Source organism: Porites lutea, chromosome 10, assembly GCF_958299795.1.
Source record: "Porites lutea chromosome 10, jaPorLute2.1, whole genome shotgun sequence".
In the NCBI taxonomy this organism is placed as follows: domain Eukaryota; kingdom Metazoa; phylum Cnidaria; class Anthozoa; order Scleractinia; family Poritidae; genus Porites; species Porites lutea.
Window position 1 is genome coordinate 24,814,286 of NC_133210.1, and position 21,845 is coordinate 24,836,130.

At 38.1% G+C, this 21,845-nt stretch overlaps 1 protein-coding gene and 1 pseudogene across 1 annotated transcript; both read left to right on the top strand.

The window, feature by feature from the left end:
- Positions 1–8,273: 8,273 nt before the first annotated feature.
- On the top strand, positions 8,274–9,329 carry LOC140949683 (adenosine receptor A3-like). The gene has a single exon (XM_073398828.1). The coding sequence runs from the start codon at positions 8,274–8,276 to the stop codon at positions 9,327–9,329; it is 1,056 nt and encodes a 351-aa protein (XP_073254929.1).
- Positions 9,330–18,638: 9,309 nt separating this feature from the next.
- On the top strand, positions 18,639–19,693 carry LOC140949684 (adenosine receptor A3-like; annotated as a pseudogene).
- The last annotated feature ends 2,152 nt before the right edge of the window (positions 19,694–21,845 follow it).

A 21,845-nucleotide genomic window follows, 5' to 3' on the forward strand; every position in this document is an offset into this window, starting at 1 on the left:
CCGTGAACGATTTTGGAAGAACAGTTCCCAGTGTCGAGACATACTGCTGCAAGTAAGATAGGTAGTGGCGTTATTTCGTTGCTATGCCAAATTCAATGTGGTTGTAACCCTGATCGTAACAAGTTTTCATCATTTTCTAATACAACTGTGGTGGTAATTTTTCCAAATCTTTGTTTATGGCGACGTAGTTTATGCTCAAACTTGGGAGGTATTGACCCTGGACAAACTGTATCGAACCACCTTAAGAAACATTGCTTTTCCTCAACGGAATCGAAAAAACTTCGTCTGTAAGTTGTTTATTTGTAGTTTTCGATTCATTTTGTTTGTTTTCTTTTCTTCGAAAATTTCTAAATCTATTATTGACGGAAGCGAAAAATATAACCGTTGCGTTGGCTAAAAAAAAAGTCTGACTTAAGAGGTTGCTTGTTCAGTATTGAAAAGCGCGTGCAGCTTAAGGGCCTTAATTTTAAAATATTTCATTTAGCATTTTTTTTACAACGCCCAGCAGCAACTAGGCTGGGTGTTGTTCAGTTCCTGTTTAAGTATTGGGAGTAACGAATGGAAGAAGTTTTTTCTCATTAACCTTTACTCAGTTATTTTTTATCTTTTTAGTTAATGAGGTAAACTTGTTACCGATGAATGTCATGAATGATTCAGTGATGAGGGGAAGTGTTTCTTTCTCTCTTTATTTTCTTTGCTGCATGGGACAGTACTTAGAGGACTATAAATTGAAAGATAAATAAATCAATTTGATAATTTTGTCAAAGTGACTTTTTATATAATTATCCATTTTAAATTTAGTGATTGTCTTTTGAGATGAAATTAATATTTACTATGGGAAATTGAATGATATTTCGTCCTTTTTAAACGAATTTCAGGCGTCTGCATTGTGAGGAAAAGAGCCATTTAATATCCTGGGAAAAACTATTTAGGTACGCATATGACTAAGAAAAAATTGCAAGACAGAATACTCTCTAATCAATAAGTGTGGATTAAATCTTAAAAGATTTAGTCCCGTTAATTAGTGTTTTGGGGGCAGAAAAAAAAACAAACATTTCTTCTAAATCTGTAATGTTCAATTACTGGGGACAGTTCGCGTGTTTGTATTTATCAATATTTAAAGACGTTCAACCTCTCATGCATGTATTCAGATCACTGATGCAAAAGTTATTGGAATTATTACGATAGAAATTAACATATTTTTAACCAAGGAGCCATTTCACAGGCCAACCCCAGTTTACGAATGTAGGGCGATTGTTTCATACTGAACAATATTCCCGGAACCAACTTGAAATAAACTTTAAAAAACATGATAACAATAAAAGAATCGACCGAAATTGCTAGTTGCTTCTTACTGAAAGCTAGCTACCGTATTAAGAGAGGTCATTTATGGGCAGACAAGAAAGAAGGAAGGTCCGCTCAAAGCAGTTTAGACACAACCGAGATAAAACTGGACAGAGATGAATTCGAGTCTACCAGGCAAAGAGATCATCGCCTATGGATGCCCGTTCTATGAAACACGAGTATCGAGTCAGTCTATGGTTTACGAACTTTGGAATTATTGTCAAACATCATGGCTTTAGGCACTGGAATTTTTTGTAATTATCATTTTCTTGAAGGAGAATGTTTGGAGGAATATTAGCTCCAGATTGTTGCATAATACATTTAAATAAAGTTTCATTGGAAACAGCTATCCTAAAATTGTGTTAACTATCATTTAAATAAGAACCTGTTTAGGCTAACTCCAGAAAATGTAGGTTCTTACTCGCGGGTTTTTACTGTACGTGTATCGCATCACCTGTATCACTTGGGGGAGGGTGGCCCGTAAAATGTTAGAGATGGGAGGGTGGGAGAAAAACAGAGTAAATTGTGTAATTGAGGAGGGTGGGTTTTAAAACCTCGTCCCATGTAAGCTAATGCTATTTGCAAGCAATGCGTTTTTTTTAGAATTTTTGTGGGGAATTGTTCTATTTCCAAGGTGTCATATTAGGGAAGAATCACTTTGGGGGACATTGGTCCTTGCGTAAATACTAGCCTGCGTGGCAGGCGCAAAAAGGGGAGGGGGAGGAATATTTTGAGGGCTCATTTGATAGCCCTAAGCATGTTTAACCCCTTCCCCCCACGTCTCCTCAGAAGGATTGAAATATGGAGTAGTCTCTGGGGGCACTCTAGCGAGAAGTAAGTCCAAAGAAAAGAACCTAAAAAAAAAAAAAGAGAAATCCCGGCCCCAGACCAGACCAATGCAGCCTCCAAAAAAGTAGGGGGCTTTCCGTCTTGGTCGGTACAGCTGGATAGCCCAGGGACTACCCTAACAGTGGGGGTGGATCAGGCCTGGGGGGCAAAACTAGTGGGTTAGGGAGAGGGCTATTTTGACACAACCCCTTCAGTAAGCAGCAGTGTTCACTAGAGGCCTTAACTGGCAAGTGCCTTGTTCTTACCTTTCCCTAGCCAGCTGAATCAGGCCTCTGCTGAGAATTATTATCATAATAATTGCAGGGGTCAGTGGGAGGCGCAGAAAGTCACCCATTGTCCTGAGTGGGGAGGGTCAAAGTCTTGGTACCAAGGACATACTTAGCATATGACCTGTAGACACTCGCTGAAGCCATGTTTACATAAATTCAGTCAGAGATATATATGTATAATTACTTTGCACCAAGTTAATAACATTTATGTGTATTATCAATGAATTACGCTTGCTCCCCCAATACTTTAAGAAGTGTTCGCTTTATATTCCGCGCCATAAATGTGAACCTTTTCTATATTCCCCTGTAATTCCTCTAAATCCAAACAATCAAAACGGTCTCACAGTTTGTGTGGTCGCCCTGTGATTTGACCATACTTTACGGTCGGTTTCTGAAAAAAATTAATAATTATTAAATTGTTATTAGTAATAGACGCGCGCTCGCGTTTCGCTCGCTCTACTATCCCTAAGGAAAAATGGGGGACTACCCGTAGTCTAGTAATAGAGCTGAGTGGAGTCTAATTCGGTCTGCAATCATACAAGTGATTAACAAAATCGGACGACAACGTAGCGGGAGTCCGATTTGTTAATCATGAGTATAATTACAGATCGAACTGACGACACGAAGTCCTATTACCAATTAATCATAACCATACACGTTTCCGAGAAAACAAATGCATTCTTTTTTTGCGTAAAAATCATTGACATTGGCAAATTCCCTTCGTTCCTTATTTGATATTCCGTCATTATATGTTCGAGGTATTTTTAAAAAGCTAAGTGTATAGGCGAATATCTTTATTTCGTTTAACTTTACTTGTTTTTAAGGGACCTTTTTATTCTTATTATCAAGTATCAACACAAAACATAAACTAATAAAAATTAACCAGATCGAACCGAAACCCGAAAAACGATTAGTTTTAAAACAGTTTAACCCTTTGGTCACTAGAAGTTTGCCAATAAGACGTCGTTTAAAGTTGCTGCAACCGTTTTCTGGTCACCTTTCACTGGGCAAAGACATAAAATTGAAATGGACCCCTTCGATCTAAAAAAAACTACTTTCAAAACTTGTCGCCCTGAATTATTATTGTTTCGAAAAGTAAAACACGCGGGGGCCTTCGCGAGCAAATGTGCAGACAAGCTTAAATAATTTTTAACAACAAACAGACAGTCACTGCCAGTAATGAGTAACTGTTTAAAAAAAATCTACTTACAATAATTAATACAGCTGGAAATTCTTTTTGATATGATCGTAATTTGCGTATTGACTACATATATACTTGACATCGCAATTCGTGATTTGCAACGTAGTTTCCGACGCCAGTGAAATCGGCACTAACTGTTGTACCACCTTTCCCCCTTTGTGAAAGTGATATAAGTATTGCATTCCTGGCACCTTCATTCTTAACGAGAATTTCGTGTTTGCCTTTCAATTTGAAAGAGTTTTTCACCCTTTTTGTATTTGATATTAGCAAAAAGACGAAAGAAGTCTTGGGTATTCCGTTGCCGCCGATATTCTAGTTCAATCTAGGAAATAAAACTCGGCTTTGAAAATAAGCGATCTTGAGAATAAACTGAAAGTATAGGCTGCTCAAAGGTATTGTCAGCACAGAAAATTAGTGTTTGGCCAGAAACTGATAAAGGTTGTCAAAACGGACGAAAAGAGACATTTGAAGAACAATAATACTCATATTTCATTATCACGTGTTCATTTAACTGCCAATCAAAATCGCGCCTAAAACCGGATGCGAAGACACAAAAATAACAAGACGCTGTGGGAGCGTACACTTGGGCGTGGATGTACTACTCGTGTGTGAAGTTTTTATGTGTATTCGGGGGGTGTGAGTAGTGCAGTAGCGTTGTATATTTTGGGGGTTGGTTGAGAGGTTATATTGGACGTGGATTGGTAAGAATCAATGAAACTGGTTTCTCGTAGCATTTAATATAAAGTAACAAAAATTGATTTTTTTGGAGGGTGAAAGTGATCTTGGGTGTTGCAGTGAGGTAGCTGTGGAAGTGCTAATTTGGTTATGAAGGTTGGGGATAGTGTAGTTACAGTCTGTTGAAATGAAGTAGTGGTTGTGAAAGATCTTATCAATAGTCGAAAACATACTTGTTTTTATTTTAACATTGTTAGGCTTTCTGTTTAAGATTGTTTTTCGGTTATTTTTGATAATATTTGTATGAAGAGAACGTGGATAAAGGAAGGTTCATTTTAATTAATATAGAGAAGGGGGTATGAAGATGTTGAGGGAGTGGGGCTGAAATTTTGTGTGTGTGTGTGTGTGTGTGTGTTATCGGGGGCTTTAAAAAATCGTTAAGGTCAAAGGGGAGGACGTAAAATCTGGCAATAAAACTAAGGGCCTGATTACATGAGCGGGGCTGTCTCGCCTTGCAGAGATCTCGGCATCTTAGTTAAACACAACATAGATCAACTTTGCGATTTATATGACAACCGAGTCAGCCCGGTTAGCTGGGATCCCAGCATTGTGATGCCGGGATCCCGGATGGAAATTTTCCAAGTTATCACACATGCCGGGTGGCCTGGAGAATGAAGCAAGCAAGAAACAGGACAGTGGGTAACACACTACTCATGCGCATTGCTTCCAATCTCTATATAAAAATGGCGGCTCCGGGCTGGCCCTTTTCATGAATACCAGGATAAAGGTCATCTTGGCAAAGTTAGCCAGCCCGGCTCATGTCATCAGGCCCTTACTGTGACTTGTTTTGTCACGCCGTTTGCAAGGGAAAGCTTTAGAATTTGCCGATTTTGGGTTAGTATGAGAGAATACCACTTAATCTGATTAACCCGAGAGTTCCATCGAGTACTGTGTTCAGTACTCGATGGAAAGAAAGTCGACTAAACGGCGTTTAAACCGGCCGTAGGACACAGAGTGGCTATGAACTAAAGGTAAGGGAGCTTTTTGAATCAATATTTCGCGTGATCTAATTTTTTTTTTCTTAGCGTTGTAGATTCAAATACATGTGATAAAATTCGTAATAATGCAAGAAATATCGACCTTCGTTATCTTAAAGGCTACTAGTTCAGATAGACAAACAAGAAGACTTCATTTCTTTATGATTTTTGCGTTTATTTAGCATAAGATAATACACTAATAATTCTAGTATATTCCGACCAAATGACCTCTGAAGCCCGAACCCACACAAAGTGCGCTTGGGCTACCTGTGTTTGCACGTGCAGATGTTGGACTCTGCCCCTTTTAGGGTTCGAACGTGAAAGATTGCAACTTGTTTGCGAGATTACTTCGCTCAATAAGATTTTAAGAAATCACCTCCTTTCCAAAAATCTGCAATGAAATTACGTTTCATTCAATGTTACCCTTAATTATCCTCCTCGTGCACGATCACAGAATTTTTCGTGAATTCTTCTTTGGCTCTCGACAACTGAGGGCAATAATATTGTGAAACTCTTGGCAATACGCCACTGCTGTCAATGAATAGTCTGAACAATAAAAAGGGCAATGACCCGGGGTACCTATGGTCCGGGCTAAAAACATCTACGCCGTGTGTTGCGAGGAAAATTAAACTATTTCACTCGGTGTACCTTTTTTTCAATACTTTGCTTTTCTGTAGCCGATTTGTTTGCTGTGCGTTAGCTGTGGGACGTATCATTGTAACGAGGATAAATGTTGTGTCGTGACTCATCGTGCGGCTGACATTCACTTCGCTTGGCTTGTTTACGTTCGCACGTATTGTGTGCCTATTGCAACTTCGAATCAAAACAAGCCATCTTGATTTCTCTATTTGGGCGACGCCCAAATAATAAGACGATTCATGCCATTTTTATCCACAAAAGACGCGCTCATTTCGTAATCTGAAAAAAATTGTTACTAAATCTGACGTTCTGTTTGCCGTAAACGTGGTTCTAAATTTCTCCAATATTCAGAACCTTGAAAATCCTACTTTAGACACGAAAATAAAAAAAAAAAGAAAATGTATTTTTAATCGCTTTAGGGAAAATATACCTGGTGAATGTACTAGTCTTTTTCACGAGAGTGAATAAGTGGCTGGGATTTAGGGATTAACTCTGTGTAATTGGACCATTTTACCGATGGCACTTAATATTGCAATTCTTGCTGTTTTATTTTCACGTTTTGTGTGTCTATTGTAACTTTGAATCAAAACAAGCCGTCTCGATTGCTCTATTTAGGCGACGCCTAAACAATAAGAAGATTTATGCCATTTTTCTCCATGACATTAATTCTAGACGGTTTTTATCTGCTCATTTCGTAATCTGAAAAAATTGTTAATAAATCTGACGTTCATTTTGTCGTAAACGATGATTATGCATACCTTCTAATCACTCACTTCGATGCATAGACTACTCTATGTCGTCTAATGTTCATTAATAATAATAATTATAAAAATAATAATGACATTAATAATAAAAAGAACAAGAACAAGAAGATTCATGCCTTTTTTTATCCTTGAGGATAATTCAAAACGCTGCTCATTTCGTAATCTGAAAACAATTGTTAATAAATCTGACGTTCTGTTTGCCGTAAACGTGATTCTAAATTTCTCTAATATTCAGAACTTTGAAAATCCTACTTTAAACACGAAAAGAAAAAAAAGAAAATATATTTTTAATCGCTTTAGTGAAAATATAACAGCTGAATGTACTAGTCTTTTTCACTAGAGTGTATATAGGTCGCTGGGCTTAAGGGATTAACTCTGTTTAATTGGACCAGTTACCGATGGCAATTAAAATTGCAATTCTTGCTTTTTTTGATAGAAAAGAACTATTTCTTTACACTAGTCAATTCGTCATTCTGAATCAAGTTAAAATTGGCTTAAAATTCTTAAAAATTCGAAGGCCAAAAACTCCAAAGAAATGTACGTAACATGCGAAACGGACAAGCACGCGCATTGCCGTCACTCCGCTGGCAAACCGTGTTTTTGTTGGCAATTTTCTCTCATAGTTTACGAGAGTTTGAAACGGAATTTCAATAAACTTCGCAGTTTTACCAGACTTAATATGTTTAATTGTCTCTGAAGATATTTTGTTTCAATAAATAGAAGTAAGTAAATATTACAAGTGTGGACACTGTGTTGTCTGTAATGGTCTCGTTGGCGTTTGTTTAAAGTACAGTGCATTCCAAATGATTCAGTTTGATATTTCCATCCTAGAACTTTTGATCTAAATTAGAAATTTTATGAGGTAAACCTTATTTTTCCCCGTTAATTTAAAAGGAAATATAACCTACAGGAAACTAAATGAGCTTTCCTCCTTTTCAAATGAATTTCGGATGTCCTTCATTGTAGGCAAAATGACCGCATTCAAGAACGTGGGAACAACTGTTTCAGACTATGTATTGAGCAAAAAGTGTGGCAAATAACACACTTAAAAAAAAATTTAAAAAACTAATGTTATAGGCAGAAAGAAAACCACGAATTCCTCCTAAATTACTGAATTTTTATTTTCTTGGTCTTACTAGTTACTAGCTGTATGAGTTAAATGCGCAGTTAACAAGACGACGGCCAACCCTCGAGTATTCAGATCGCTGCTCGCTCGGGAAGTTATCATGCTCTTTAAAAACTGGGGTGGATAATTTTTTATTTTACCCAGGGAATTGCGCAGATGACGATCGCTTTAAACTGAATATTATCCGGGATAAACCAATTCAAAATAAAACTTTGAATTCACAATTCAAAGAAATTAACAAATCCGGTCCGAAAGTGCCAGTTGCTTTTTATAAAGCTAGCAAATCAGAAAAGAAAAGACATTTAACACGGAGAGGACAGAAGAAAGTATTTCCTAAACTGTTGGAAACTGAGAAACAGAGGAAAAACGATGAATTCAAGTCTACCAAGCAGTGATTTCATCCCCCCTGGATGCGAGGTCTACGCGGTTGTGGGAGGAAGACTCCATCAACCTTCGATACTAACTCAAGCTTTTCTTATTATCATCATTATCGTTAACACTCTAACATTTCCTCTCACTGCTGCCTCGAACGCGCTGGTAATGATCGCCGTCAAAAAGAAACCACGCCTGAGAGAACACAAGTCAAAAATTGCACTCGCCTTGCTAGCGTCGACAGATTTCGTGGTCGGGGTCATTGTACAGCCCGTAAATGTCGCTATGATGATAACAGTTTTAACTGATGATATTTCTGGTGAGACGTGCGCGTTGCAAGTTTTCACAAGAGCCTTGTCAAGAGTTGTTGTGTCTGCCTCTTTTTTTCACATGGTTTTGATCAGCGTGGAGCGGTACCTGGCCATGAAACATTCTTTTGCGCACTTTACCCTCGTAACTGAAACTCGTCTACTTGTTGCCTCTGTCTTGGCGTGGCTACTTTCCATAATTCTTCACATCAATTTTGCCGCGAACGAATCTGTATTTATGCCCATTAATAATACATTCTATTGTCTATGCCTTGCCTTTATAATCTTCTGCCATGTTACGGTTTACCGAGAAATCCGCCGACACGAAAAGCAAATTGCCGCTCAGCAAGTGACCGTCGAAGCAAGGGAACAATTTCAAAAAGATAAAAAGGCTTTCAAAGTGACATTTATCATCATTATAGTGCTGATATTGTGTTATCTTCCGATACCAATCTTAAGTGCTGTCTTAGACAGGTTTAGAAGTAAAATTTCTTTAGAAGTGCTGTATATATGCTTCTTTTTGACGACACTGATGGCGTTCTTGAACTCTTTTTTCAATCCTATTATTTACTCATTTAGACTAAGAGAATTTCGCGTAGCGTTCATTGAGTTAATTTGTAAAACTGCGAACACTGCCGAGGCTGAACAGAGAGAGATGAAGATATTTGGAACACCAAACGCTGTGGTCAGAATTGAGGCAGGACAAGAAAACGAAGGACAAGTTCGACAAAACGTGGAACAATAATATAAGAAAAATAATGGGTGTTGATAATAGAGGAGCCTCCGCGAGTGCGGCGCAGCCCCATTGCAAAGGAAAAGACGTAAATGGAAAGGGAAAGTTCAAAAGAGTACTCAGTTTTTTCTTTTTGTGGACAAACGAGAGCTTTTCGTTACGAAATTGTCCTTCGAGGAATTCCTCCTTGTTTCCTTCACGGCGGAGCGCTTCGCTTGTTTTGGACCAAGCGCACCAAGGCGCCAAAGTTTTTAAAGAAATTTCAGGTACATTCTGTACTCTATAATCAAGGAAAGTACTTTTTTAAAAGGAAATTTTTGTATTTATAAATGTTTTTTGTACATTTTGACTTAGGCGTGAAAGAAAAACTACAAAATGTGCCCCGATTTGAAACTGACTTCCTGTTGAATTTTAACTAGCCTTCGAACGGCAGACGTTTGTCCTCGCTCATCGCCGCTCAGGGACTTTTCGCTAGGAGGAACGTCTGCGACTCAGTGACAGAAATTCCATACTGATGACGTAAATCAGTGTTTACTTAATAAATCCGGTAGTCATGGGGTTCCAAACGCAAATTTGTTCAATTTTACTTTTCTGCTGGTCAATTTTGGAAAAGTGTTGTGTTCATCTGCGAATGAGCTCCAGCAAAAGTCAAATGCTTCTTCTAGAGAACACTATATTCCACAAATATTGACTGTTTTGTTAGAGATTCATCGCGTTTACATTTGACCTTTGCCGCCTTTTGTCTTTTGTCTGTCATTCGTAAACAATAGCTAGAGAACAATGAAACTACTCCGTCGACCAATCAGCGCTTCTGACCGGATTCCGGACAGATTTTGCGTCATCAGTATGGAATTTCTGTTGCTGTGTCGCAGACGTTCCTCCTCGCGAAACGTCCCTCAGCGGCGATCAGCGAGGAGAAACGTCTGCCGTTCGCAGGCTAAATTTTGACATGCTCTCGAGTGCTTTTACTTGCGTGAACGGATCCATGATCAAGTTAGTGTTACGCGACTTTCAACTAAGGATTAACTTATGGCTTTCTGAATAAAAATTTTCAAGAAATAATTTATCTATTGTTCATTTACGACATTAGCTCAAGAAACAGTTCAGACGGGCTACTCGCTTTTCTCGAAAGTGTTATTTTTGTACATGTTCCATTACACTGCTATTCATTTTCTTTTTTTAATTAATACTTGTCATTCAAGAATTTTACTGCAGTGAGCCACTCTTTTTCCATAACTCTTGTCCTGAATACCGCTTGAATGAAGTCATGCGTTTGTTTACACTTTCTACTTTCGCTAAAAAAAGTAAGCTTAAGCGTATTATTTGGGCGTGCGCCAAATAGAGTAATACGTGCTAACGCAATACGTGCTAACGTAAACACGTGCTAATGTAAACAAGGCAAGTAAACAAGCGAAGCGAGGCGAATGTCTGCCATGCGAACGTCATTCAACTCTACATATTCTCCTTCATTGTTTTCGTAAAGTAAACCAAAATCCATGAAACGAGTCTTCGGAATCTCACGCAAAATGTAGTTTTCTTTTTAAATCCTCAACACTCTCAGGCGGATTCATAAAAAAACTCGTCTAGTCTCTCCAATTTGAACTTGAAATTGCATCACCCCTTGTTGACACATGCAGACTTTAAAAATAGAATACGCTCCCACGAAAAACCTGAAAACGTAGCACGTGGTCAAAACATGTTCACCGTTGTCAATGTCACGACAGAGACTAACCGACAACGTTTCATTGCCCAAAACTGACAGGTTGAAATGTGAAACTACGCGCTGAATTCGTTGAAAGGACGCAAACTCATTTTTGTAGTGATGTTTTCGTTTTCGTCGTCGTTGATTAAGGTCCCCGTTAACTTTAATGACGGTGGCGCACCGAGTTTCGCCTCCCACTTCGCAGAAGAGTTTGCCTCAACAACTTGTGTGCAACACCGAGTTTCGCGAGAGGTTGCGACATACGCATTTCTAGTAAATGATGAAGGTTTAATTCCCTTATCAACGTGACGGCTTTCTTCAGACGACATTTTGGGCCCAGTATACGGAAAACCTTCGCAGGTCCGCAACTACTTGCAAGAGAGTTTAAACAACCACTACGGTGACTTCAACGAAAACATCACTTAAAATCGATATTGCTGACGTAAGAAAAATTGAAGCCTTCTCAAGACTTTTCCTAGGGCTCAGTTCTTCGCGTTTCTTAATGTTGGGTATCAGACAATCACATCGCCCCAAAAACTAATATACGCAGTTCAGGTCCAAGCACAGGTAAAAATACATCAACCATGAAATAATCGTAAAAGAAGGTTTTTCTTCAACGGGTTTTTTTAGTTAAGAACGTGTCCTCTATATTATATCTAATCTCATTTGTGCCATTTGAATAGAAACGGGTCTTTTCAGATCGAGATAATCGATTAATAAACATGTCAATTATGTTCACACTTTCTTTTTTTTTTCTTTAATTGAGGGCCAGTAAGAAGAAATTACTAACATGACTTTTCTCATGGTATTGTTGCTTTTTCCCCCTGAATCGGCAAACAGCCTTGTAAGTAATTATTCTCATTGGGCAATATTATATGGAATCAAATAAATTGAAGGGATACTTGTAACCAAAACTGTGTAGTTATGGTGACTGGGGGAGTAAAAACAACTACGATTTGATTTTTTTATATTCCCAGTATCAGCCAACCAGCTATTTTTTAAAATTTGTTAATTGCCAGAACCGTAGACCAAAGAAAGAGATTGTATAAGTAGCTAGAAGTCGCAAGCTGTCAAGTTTCCATGGACGAGTCTTTCTTCTTTCCCTTTTCAAATTTTACAACGAACACTTTCTTTTGTTCTCTTTCTTGACCCGTTTTTCTCTTCTTTTTTTTTCCGACGAAAATAAGCAGTTGAAATTTTGAATGTACGTTCTCACCATGAAGAGCTCAAAGTCACAATAAAATCACTGCTATTAAAGGGGCTGTGTCACGGCAGTCCAGTTCATCTTGTTTAATTTTGCCAATTACTCGCGCTTAATCGCTAAGGAACTTAAAGTAAGCAAAGAAATTACGTGTAAATGACAAAATCAGAGATCCGAGACAAAAAAAAAGTCTCCTGAGCATTATCTTTGAGTTTGCAAGCAGCAAGGATCAACTTTGAAAAACTGTTAGGTTGAACAATTTTCAAAAAACCTAATTTTAATCCGTTTCAATCTTCTTCAGTTTTGCCCGTCCGTGGCATCTGTTGTTTGTCTTATGTTATTCTTAACCTTCCTTTAAAGTTAAGTAAAGGGAGCCCGATTTGTTAATCATGAGTATAACTACAGACCGAATTGGACGACACGAAGTCCTATTACCAATTAATTATAACCATACAATTTTCCGAGAAAACAAATTAATGCATTCTTTTTTTGTGTAAATGATTTTCCGTTATCATATGTTCGAGGTATTTTTAAAAAGCTAAGTGTATACGCGAATATCTTTACTTCGTTTAACTTTACTTGTTTGCAAGAGACCTTTTCATTCTTATTATCAAGTATCAACACTAAACATAAATTAACCAGAACCGAAGCTCGAAAAACGATTATTTTTCAATTACTTTAACCCTTTGGCCCCTAGACTTTTGCCAACAAAACGACGTTCAAAGTTGCTGCAACCGTTTTCTGGTCACCTTTCACTGAGCAAAGACATAAAAATGGAAATGGACCTCTTCGATTTAAAAAAACTACTTTCAAAACTTGTCGCCCTGAATTATTATTGTTTCGAACAGTAAAACACGCCTTCCCGAGCAATGTGCAGACAAGTTGAAATAGTTTTTAACAACAAACAGACAGTCACTGCCAGTAATGAGTAGTTGTAAAAAAAAAATCTACTTACAATAATTAATACAGTTGGAAATTCTTTTTGATATGTTCGAAATTTGCCTATTGAGTACTTATATACTTGGCATCGCCATTCGTGATTCGCAATGTAGTTTCCGACGCCAGTGAAATCGGCACTAACTGTTGTACCCCCTTTGTGAAAGTGATGTAAGTATTGCATTCTTGGCACCTTTATTCTTAACCAAAATTTCGTGTTTGCCTGTAAATTTAAAATAGTTTTTCACTTTTTTTATATTTGATATTCACAAAATGACGAAAGAAGCTGAAAGACTAACTACCAAGTCCAAGTCTTTTATGCTGCCGCTTATACCTTTTGATCTTTTTTCAGTCTTGGGTCTTCCGTCGCGCCGATATTCTTGTTCAATTTAGGAAAATAAGCGATCTTGAGAATAAACTGAAAGTATAGGCTGCTCAAAGGTATTGTCAGCACAGAAAATTAGTGTTTGGCCAGAAACTGATAAAGGTTAGTCAAAACTGACGAAAAGAGACATTTGAAGAACAATCATACTCATATTTCATTGTCACGTGTTCATTTAACTGTCAATCAAAATCGCGCCTAAAACCGGAAGCTGAGGCACAAAAATAACAAGACGCTGTGGGAGCGTAAGTAGCGTTGTATATTTTAGGGGTTGGTTGAGAGGTTATATTGGACGTGAATTGTTAAGAATCAGTGAAACTGGTTTCTCGTAGAATTTAATATAAAGTAACAAAAAATGATTTTTTTGGAGGGTGAAAGTGATCTTGGGTGTTGCAGTGAGGTAGCTGTGGAAGATGTTGAGGGAGTGGCGGGGGGGGGGGGGGGGCTCAAAATTTGTGTGTGTTCGGAGGTTTAAAAAATCGGTCAGGTCAAGGGGGAGGGCGTAAAATCTGGTAATTTAATAAACTAAGGGCCTAATTACATGAGCCGGGCTGGCTCGCTCTGCAGAGATCTCGGCATCTTAGTTAAAGGCAACATAGATCAACTTTGCCATTATATGACAACCCAGCCAGCCCGGTTAGCTGGGATCCCAGCATTGTGATGAAGTGATCCCGGGTGGAAATTTTCCAACTTATTAGACATGCCGGGTGGCCTGGAGAATGAACCAAGCAAGAAACAGGACAGCGGGTATCACACTACTCTTGCGCATGCTTCCAATCTCTATATAAAAATAGCGGCTTCGGGCTGGCCCTTTTCATTTAATACCAGGATAAAAGTCACCTTGGCAAAGCTAGCCAGTCCGGCTCACGTGATCAGGCCCTTACAGTGAGTTGTTTTGTCACGCAGTTTGCACGTAAAAGCTTTAGAATTTGCCGCTTTCGGGTTAGTATGAGAGAATGCGACTTCATCTAATTAACCCGAGAGTCTAAAAATAACTGTCAAAAACGCGGTCTGCACGTGCAGATGTTGGATTCTGCCGCTCTTAGGGTTCGAACGTGAAAGATTGCAACTTGTTTACGAGATCATTTTGCTCAATAACATTTTAAAAAATTACCTCCTTTCCGAAAATCTGCAATGAAATCACGCTTCATTCAATGTTATCCTTATTTATCCTCCTCGTGCACGATCATCGACAACTGAGGGCAATACTTGGCAATACGCCGCTGCTGGCAATAAATAGTCTGAACGATAAAAAGGGCAATGACCGGTTAAATTATTTAATATTTTGTTTCACTCGGTGTACCTTTTTTTTCAATACTTTGCTTTTCTATTGCCGATTTGTTTGCTGTGCGTTAGCTGTGGGACGTACTGTAACGAGGATAAATGTTCTGTGGTGACTCGTCACGCGACTGACATTCGCGTCGCTTGGCTTGTTTACGTTCGCACGTATTGGGTGCCTATTGCAACTTTGAATCAAAACAAGCCATCTTGATTTCTCTGTTTGGGCGACGCCCAAATAATAAGAAGATTCATGCCATTTTTATCCATGACAATAATTCTAGACGGTTTCTAGCTGCTCGTTTTGTAATCTGAAAACATTGTTACTAAATCTGACGTTCTGTTTGTCCTAAACGATGATTATGCATACCTTCTAATCACTCTTCGATGAATAGACTACTCTTTGTCGTCTAATGTTCATTAATAATAATAATAATAATAACAATAATAATATAATAATAATTAAGAAGAAGAGTAAGAAGAAGATTCATGCCATTTTTATCAATGAGGATAATACAAGACGCTGCTCATTTCGTAATCTGAAAAACAATTACAACTAAATCTGACATTCTGTTTGCCGTAGACGTGATTCTAAATTTGTCTAGTCTTCAGAACTTTAAAAATCCTACTTTAGACACGAAAAGGAAAAGAAAATATATCTTTAATCGCTTTAGGAAAAATATACCAGGTGAGTGTACTAGTCTTTTTCACTAGAGTGAATAAGTGGCTGGGAATAAGGGATTAACTCTGTTTAATTTGACCATTTTACTGATGGCACTTAAAATTGCAATTCATGCTGTTTTTTTTTACGTATTGTGTGCCTATTGTAACTTTGAACCAAAACAAGCAATCTCGATTTCTCTATTTAGGCGACGCCCAAATAATAAGAAGAATCATGTCATTTTTATCCATGACAATAATTTTAGACGGTTTTTATCTGCTCATTTCGTAATCTGAAAAAATTGTTACTAAATCTGACGTTCATTTTGCCGTAAACGATGATTATGCATACCTTCTAATTAATCTATGTCGTCTATCGTTCATTAATAATCATAATTATAAAAATAATAATGACAATAATAATAAAAAGAACAAGAACAAGAAGATTCATGCCTTTTTTTATCCATAAGGATAATTCAAAACGCTGCTCATTTCGTAATCTCAAAAAAATTGTTAATAAATCTGACGTTCTGTTTGCCGTAAACGTGATTCTAAATTTCTCCAATATTCAGAACTTTGAAAATCCTACTTTAGACACGAGAAGAAAAAAGGAGAAAATATATTTTTATCGCTTTAGTAAAAATATAACAGGTGAATGTACTAGTCTTTTTCACTAGAGTGTATATAGGTCGCTGGGCTTAAGGGATTAACTCTGTTTAATTGGACCAGTTACCGATGGCAATTAAAATTGCAATTCTTGCTTTTTTTGATAGAAAAGAACTATTTCTTTACACTAGTCAATTCGTCATTCTGAATCAAGTTAAAATTGGCTTAAAATTCTTAAAAATTCGAAGGCCAAAAACTCCAAAGAAATGTACGTAACATGCGAAAGGGACAAACACGCGCATTGCCGACCTCCCGCTGGCAAACCGCTTTTTTGTTGGCAATTTTCTCTCATAATTTCCGAGAGTTTGAAACGGAATTTCAATAAACTTCGCAGTTTTACTAGACTTAGTATGTTTAATTGATCTCTGAAGATATTTTGTTTCCATAAATAGAAGTAAGTAAATATTACAAGTGTGGACACTGTGTTGTCTATAAAGGTCTCGTTGCCGTTTGTTTAAGGTACAGTGCATTCCAAGTGATTCAATTTGATATTTCCATCCAAGAACTTTTGACCTAAATTAGAAATTTTATGAGGTAACCCTTTTTTTCCCCGTTATTTTAAAAGGTAATATAACCCACAGGAAACTAAATGAGTTTTCCTCCTTTTCAAATGAATTTCGGATGTCCTTCATTGTAGGCAAAATGACTGCATTCAAGAACGTGGGAACAACTGTTTCAGGCTATGTATTGAGCAAAAAGTGTGGCAAATAACACACTTGAGAAAAAATAAAAAAACTAATGTTATAGACAGAGAGAAACCACGAATTTCTCCTAAATTACTCAGTTTTTATTTTCGTGGTTTTACTGGTTACTATCTGTATGAGTTAAATGCGTAGTTAACAAAACGACGGCCAGCCCTCGAGTATTCAGATCGCTGCTTGCTGTGAAAGTTATCATGCTCTTTAAAAACTGGGGTAGATAATTTTTTATTTTACCCAGGGAATTGCGCAGATGACGATCGCTTTAAACTGAATATTATTCCGGATAAACCAATTGAAAATAAAACTTTGAATTCACGATTCAAAGCAATTAACAAATCCGGTCGGAAAGTGCCAGTTGCTTTTTATAAAGCTAGGAAATCATTAAGAAAAGACATTTAACACGGAGAGGACAGAAGAAAGTATTACCTAAACTCTTGGAAACTTACCCTGGGTACCAGAGGTTTTTTCTCGCTTGCGACGAGGAGCTTCGTCGGCCACAGGCCGACACGTCTTCGGCCGAAGGCCGAAGACAAGAGCGGCAAAGCCGCGAGAAAAACCTCTGGCGCAGAGCGCCCTGATTTATCGTGCTAGATGGACCTCGACCTTGTCTCTAATCTGTCAATCAAACCGGCGGTCACAGTACTGATAAGCTAATTCAATAAAAGTAATTACCAAGGGAAGAACGACGCGCTCTAGCCTAAAGAGTGACATCATCTTTAGAAAAACAAGCCGGAGTTTAAAAATCATTGCTAATCTTGTCACAGTTCAGTTCTCCATACTTTATGTAGCTTTAGTTTAAGCTGCAATCCGTTCTTCGAAATTTGGATCTGCAAATCACTAAGGAGTTTTTTTGAACATCCTGCAAAAACTACTGACGAGCTGGGCCCAGCATGACAGAACATTGCAGGAAATCTCTCACCTTCACATTCACGGACAAAAGAAAATCAGTTTTAGTTATTCAGATCCAGAAGGCACTTTGGAGAAAATTAAACAACCTAAACGTTTACTTAGCCGCAATGAAGAAGTTTACGTTTCAAAAGAGGTCAAAGTAAAAGCTCTCGACTCGCATCAGAGGGCAAATCATTCCGACCAGAAATGAACTGCAGAAAATCAATATGCGGCGTGTCATGATCTCTCAGTATGAAACAGGATGCAAAAATAATGCACATTTGCTCAGTTATAATCTACCTGGTAGAGAAAAAATTCGTTGGAACAAGCAGCATTTTGGTAGGAGGTAACAGTCGTGTGTTGCCTGCCGACCCCCTTTTTACACACTGGTAACTGGAACAGCAGTGATTTTCCATCTAGAAGGGTCGGCAAGACCGCCAATATGTCTTTCCTTTCAATATAATTTACAATGCCCTCTCTTAGTAACGCAATTATTTCCTCCACTCCCTCGAATGTTCCAATGACTTCGGCTATTGCCTTATCTAAATCTTTTGTTCGTACAGGCATCTGATATTTCCAATTCTCTTCCAAAAAGCGAAAACGTACGTGATGTGTGCTTCGATTGTTTTGATTTAATCTGTCACCTTCAAACACCTGCGTCCCGAGCACGCGCCTATTGTGATTGTAATCCAATCAGAGCATTTGAAACATTCGATATCTCCAAGGAACCAATCAGCAAAATGGTGTAAGTAGGGTTGTAATTGGCTCGGCGCTATCAAAGGGTTGGCGTTCTGGTCCAGAGGCTTTTCGCGCAGGTCACTTTTTAAGACTTGACCGAAACCGGAAACCGCGCATGAAAAGCCTCTGGAACCCAGGGTATTGGAAACTGAGAAACAGAGGAAAAGCGATGAATTCGAGTCTACCAAGCAGTAATTTCATCCCCCCTGGATGCGAGGTCTACGCGGTTGTGGGAGGAAGACTCTTTCAACCTTCGATACTAACTCAAGCTTTTCTTATTATCATCATTGTCGTTAACACTCTAACATTTCCTCTCACCGCTGCCTTGAACGCGCTGGTAATGATCGCCGTCAAAAGGAACCTCGGCTGAGAGTTCACAAGTCAAAAATTGTACTCGCCTTGCTAGCTTCGACAGATTTCGTGGTGGGGGTCATTGTACAGCCCGTAAATGTCGCTATGATGATAACAGTTTTAACTGATGATATTTCTGGTGAGAAGTGCGCGTTGCAAAGTTTCACAAGAGCCTTGTCAAGAGTTTTTGTCTCTGCCTCTTTATTTCACACGGCTTTGATCAGCGGGGAGCGGTACCTGGCCATGAAACATTCTTTTGCGCACTTTACCCTCCTAACTGAAACTTGTCTACTTGTTGCCTCTGTCTTGGCGTGGCTACTTTCCATAATTCTTCACATCAATTTTGCCGCGAACGAATATGTATTTATGCCCATTAATAATACATTCTATGGTCTATGCCTCGCCTTTATATTCTGCTGTCATGTTACAGTTTACCGGGAGATCCGCCGACACGAAAAGCAAATTGCATCTCAGCAAGTGACTGTCGAAGCAAGGGAACAATTCCAAAAAGATAAAAAGGCTTTCAAAGTGACATTTATCATCATTGTAGTGCTGATGTTGTGTTGTTTTCCGATACTAATCTTTAGACCTGTCTTAGAAAGGTTTCGAAGTAAAATTTCTTTAGAAGTGTTGTATATATGCTTTTTTTTGACGACACTGATGGCGTTCTTGAACTCTTTTTTCAATCCTATTATTTACTCATTTAGACTGAGAGAATTTCGCGTAGCGTTCATTGAGTTAATTTTTAAAACTACGAACATTGCTCAGGCTGAACAGAGAGAGATGAAGATATTTGGAACACCAAACGCTGTGGTCAGAATTGAGGCAGGACAAGAAAACGAAGGAAAAGCTCGACAAAACGTGGAACAATGAAATAAGAAAAATAATGATAGTGTTGATAATAGCGGAGCCTCCGCGAGTGCGGCGCAGCCCCATTGCAAAGGAAAAGACACAAATGGAAAGGGAAAGTTCAAAAGAATACTCAGTTTTGTTTTTGTGGACAAACGAAAGCTTTTCGTTACGAAATTATCCTTCTAGTAATTCCACCTTGTTTTCTTCACGGCGGAGCGCTTGGCTTGTTTTGGACCAAGCGAACCAAGGCACCAAAGTTTTTGAAGAAATTTCAGGTACATTCTGTACTCTATAATCAAGGAAAGTACTTTTTTAAAAGGAAATTTTTGTAATTATAAAGGTTTCATAAACGTTTTGTACATTTTGACATAGGCAAGAAAGAAAACTACAAAATGTGCCCCGATTTGAAGCTGACTTTCTGTTGAATTTTGACATGTTCTCGAGATATTTTAGTCGCGTGAACGGATCAACGATCCAGTTAGTGTTACGCGAAATGGCTTTCTAAATAAAAAATTTCAAGAAATAATTCATCTGTCTATTGTTCATTCATGACATTAGCTCAAGAAACAGTTCAGAAACAGTTCAGATGGGCTACTCGCTTTTCTTGAATTAAAACTAAAGTGTTATTTTTGTACATGGTCCATTGGATTGCTATTCATTTTCTTATTTAATACTTGTCATTCAAGAATTTTGCAGTGAGCTACTCTTTTTCCATAACTCGTGCCCTGAATACCGCTTTAATGAAGTTATGCGTTTGTTTACACCTTCTATTCCTGCTAAAAAAAGCTTAAGCTTATCTAAATATGAAAGAGTTCCCTTTTCTTCAAAGGACAGAGTCGTCGGCTTTTCTAGCCCGAGTTTGCCTTTTTTTAAAAAAAGTTTAAAGTTGTCGTAAAGTTTATAATTTGCAGTATATACACTACACAACACCTGAACACGTACCGCACAGTTTGTGTAGGTTAAAGTCGAATTATTAATGGTTATTTGTATCGAAAAAGATTATCAGTATTTGCTTTCTTATGTCTGTCCTCAAAGAAAATAAACATGCACCTTACAGTAAAACTTTCTATCAGATATTGTGAGGTGTAAATGTATCGGCTAAAAATAACTGTTCGTCCGGGTCCGCTTTAAAAAAAAATCATAATAAGCTGACAGGAACACTATAGTCCCTAAGTCGGCCTAAAATACTGACCCTAAATATCTTAACCTGTAAATTGCTGCTATTGGAGAGACCTATAACTTTGCAAATGGGATGCATAGTGATTTTTTCCGGAAAATATGCGACTTTTAGCTTGCTGGGAGAATTTTTTCATAGCTAAATAATATTAATAATACCCTAGAACAAAGCAAATAGAAAGAGAGAGATAGAAAGTTTTTTGCACAGATAGACTACCGGCAGCAACTCCTTTTTTAAGGCCGTCGAGCGAAACGCCGAAACGTCGATCTTGAGCGGAGCTGAAGGGACGAGACGGGAGAGGCGATTGAGCGCGCGTGCACTCCCTTCACTAAATTTGAGGCAAAAAAGGAACAGTGTAATGCTAAATGCTTATCACAAGTGATGCATGACACGAGTTAATTTACAAAACATTTGCCAAAAAAGAAGAGAAAACCGTGTCTTTTAAAATCTACTTTCTTGCTCGCTATTTGCCGGGGGACAACACGTAATTTTAAATCCACCCTTCTCTAATTTCCCAAGTCAGTGTACTTATACAGTTTATGTCGAATTTGACTCAACTCTAAGGTCGGTTTCTTGGACTGTTTCCAATACCCAAAAATTAATGATGAAAACAACAAATAATTTATGAGACGAACATATGGCAAATGCCCTTTTCTCTTTACTTAATGCAATATCGTGAATTAGGGAATATCTTTATTTCGTTTGACTTTACTTGTTTTCAGGAGTCTTTTTTTATCCCGACCCGTTATCATATCCCCATTATCAAAAATAAAACATAGGCAATTAAAAATCAACCAGAACCGAAGCCAAATCTTAGACAAAAGATTATTTTGAAACCATTTTTTAGACCTTGCCAATGCCTTAAAACGCCGCCGTTCAAAGTTAATGCCGGCCAAAAAATGGACCCCTTCGATTGAAGAAATTGATCCTGTTTTCCCAGTCGGAGATGAGAATATTTTGTCGCCGGAAAAATGAACTTGGAACTTCCAAGTTCAA

Bases quoted from the DNA above. Each gene is read 5' to 3' on its own strand.
- LOC140949683 (XM_073398828.1), top strand. From the start codon at position 8,274: ATGAATTCAAGTCTACCAAGCAGTGATTTCATCCCCCCTGGATGCGAG.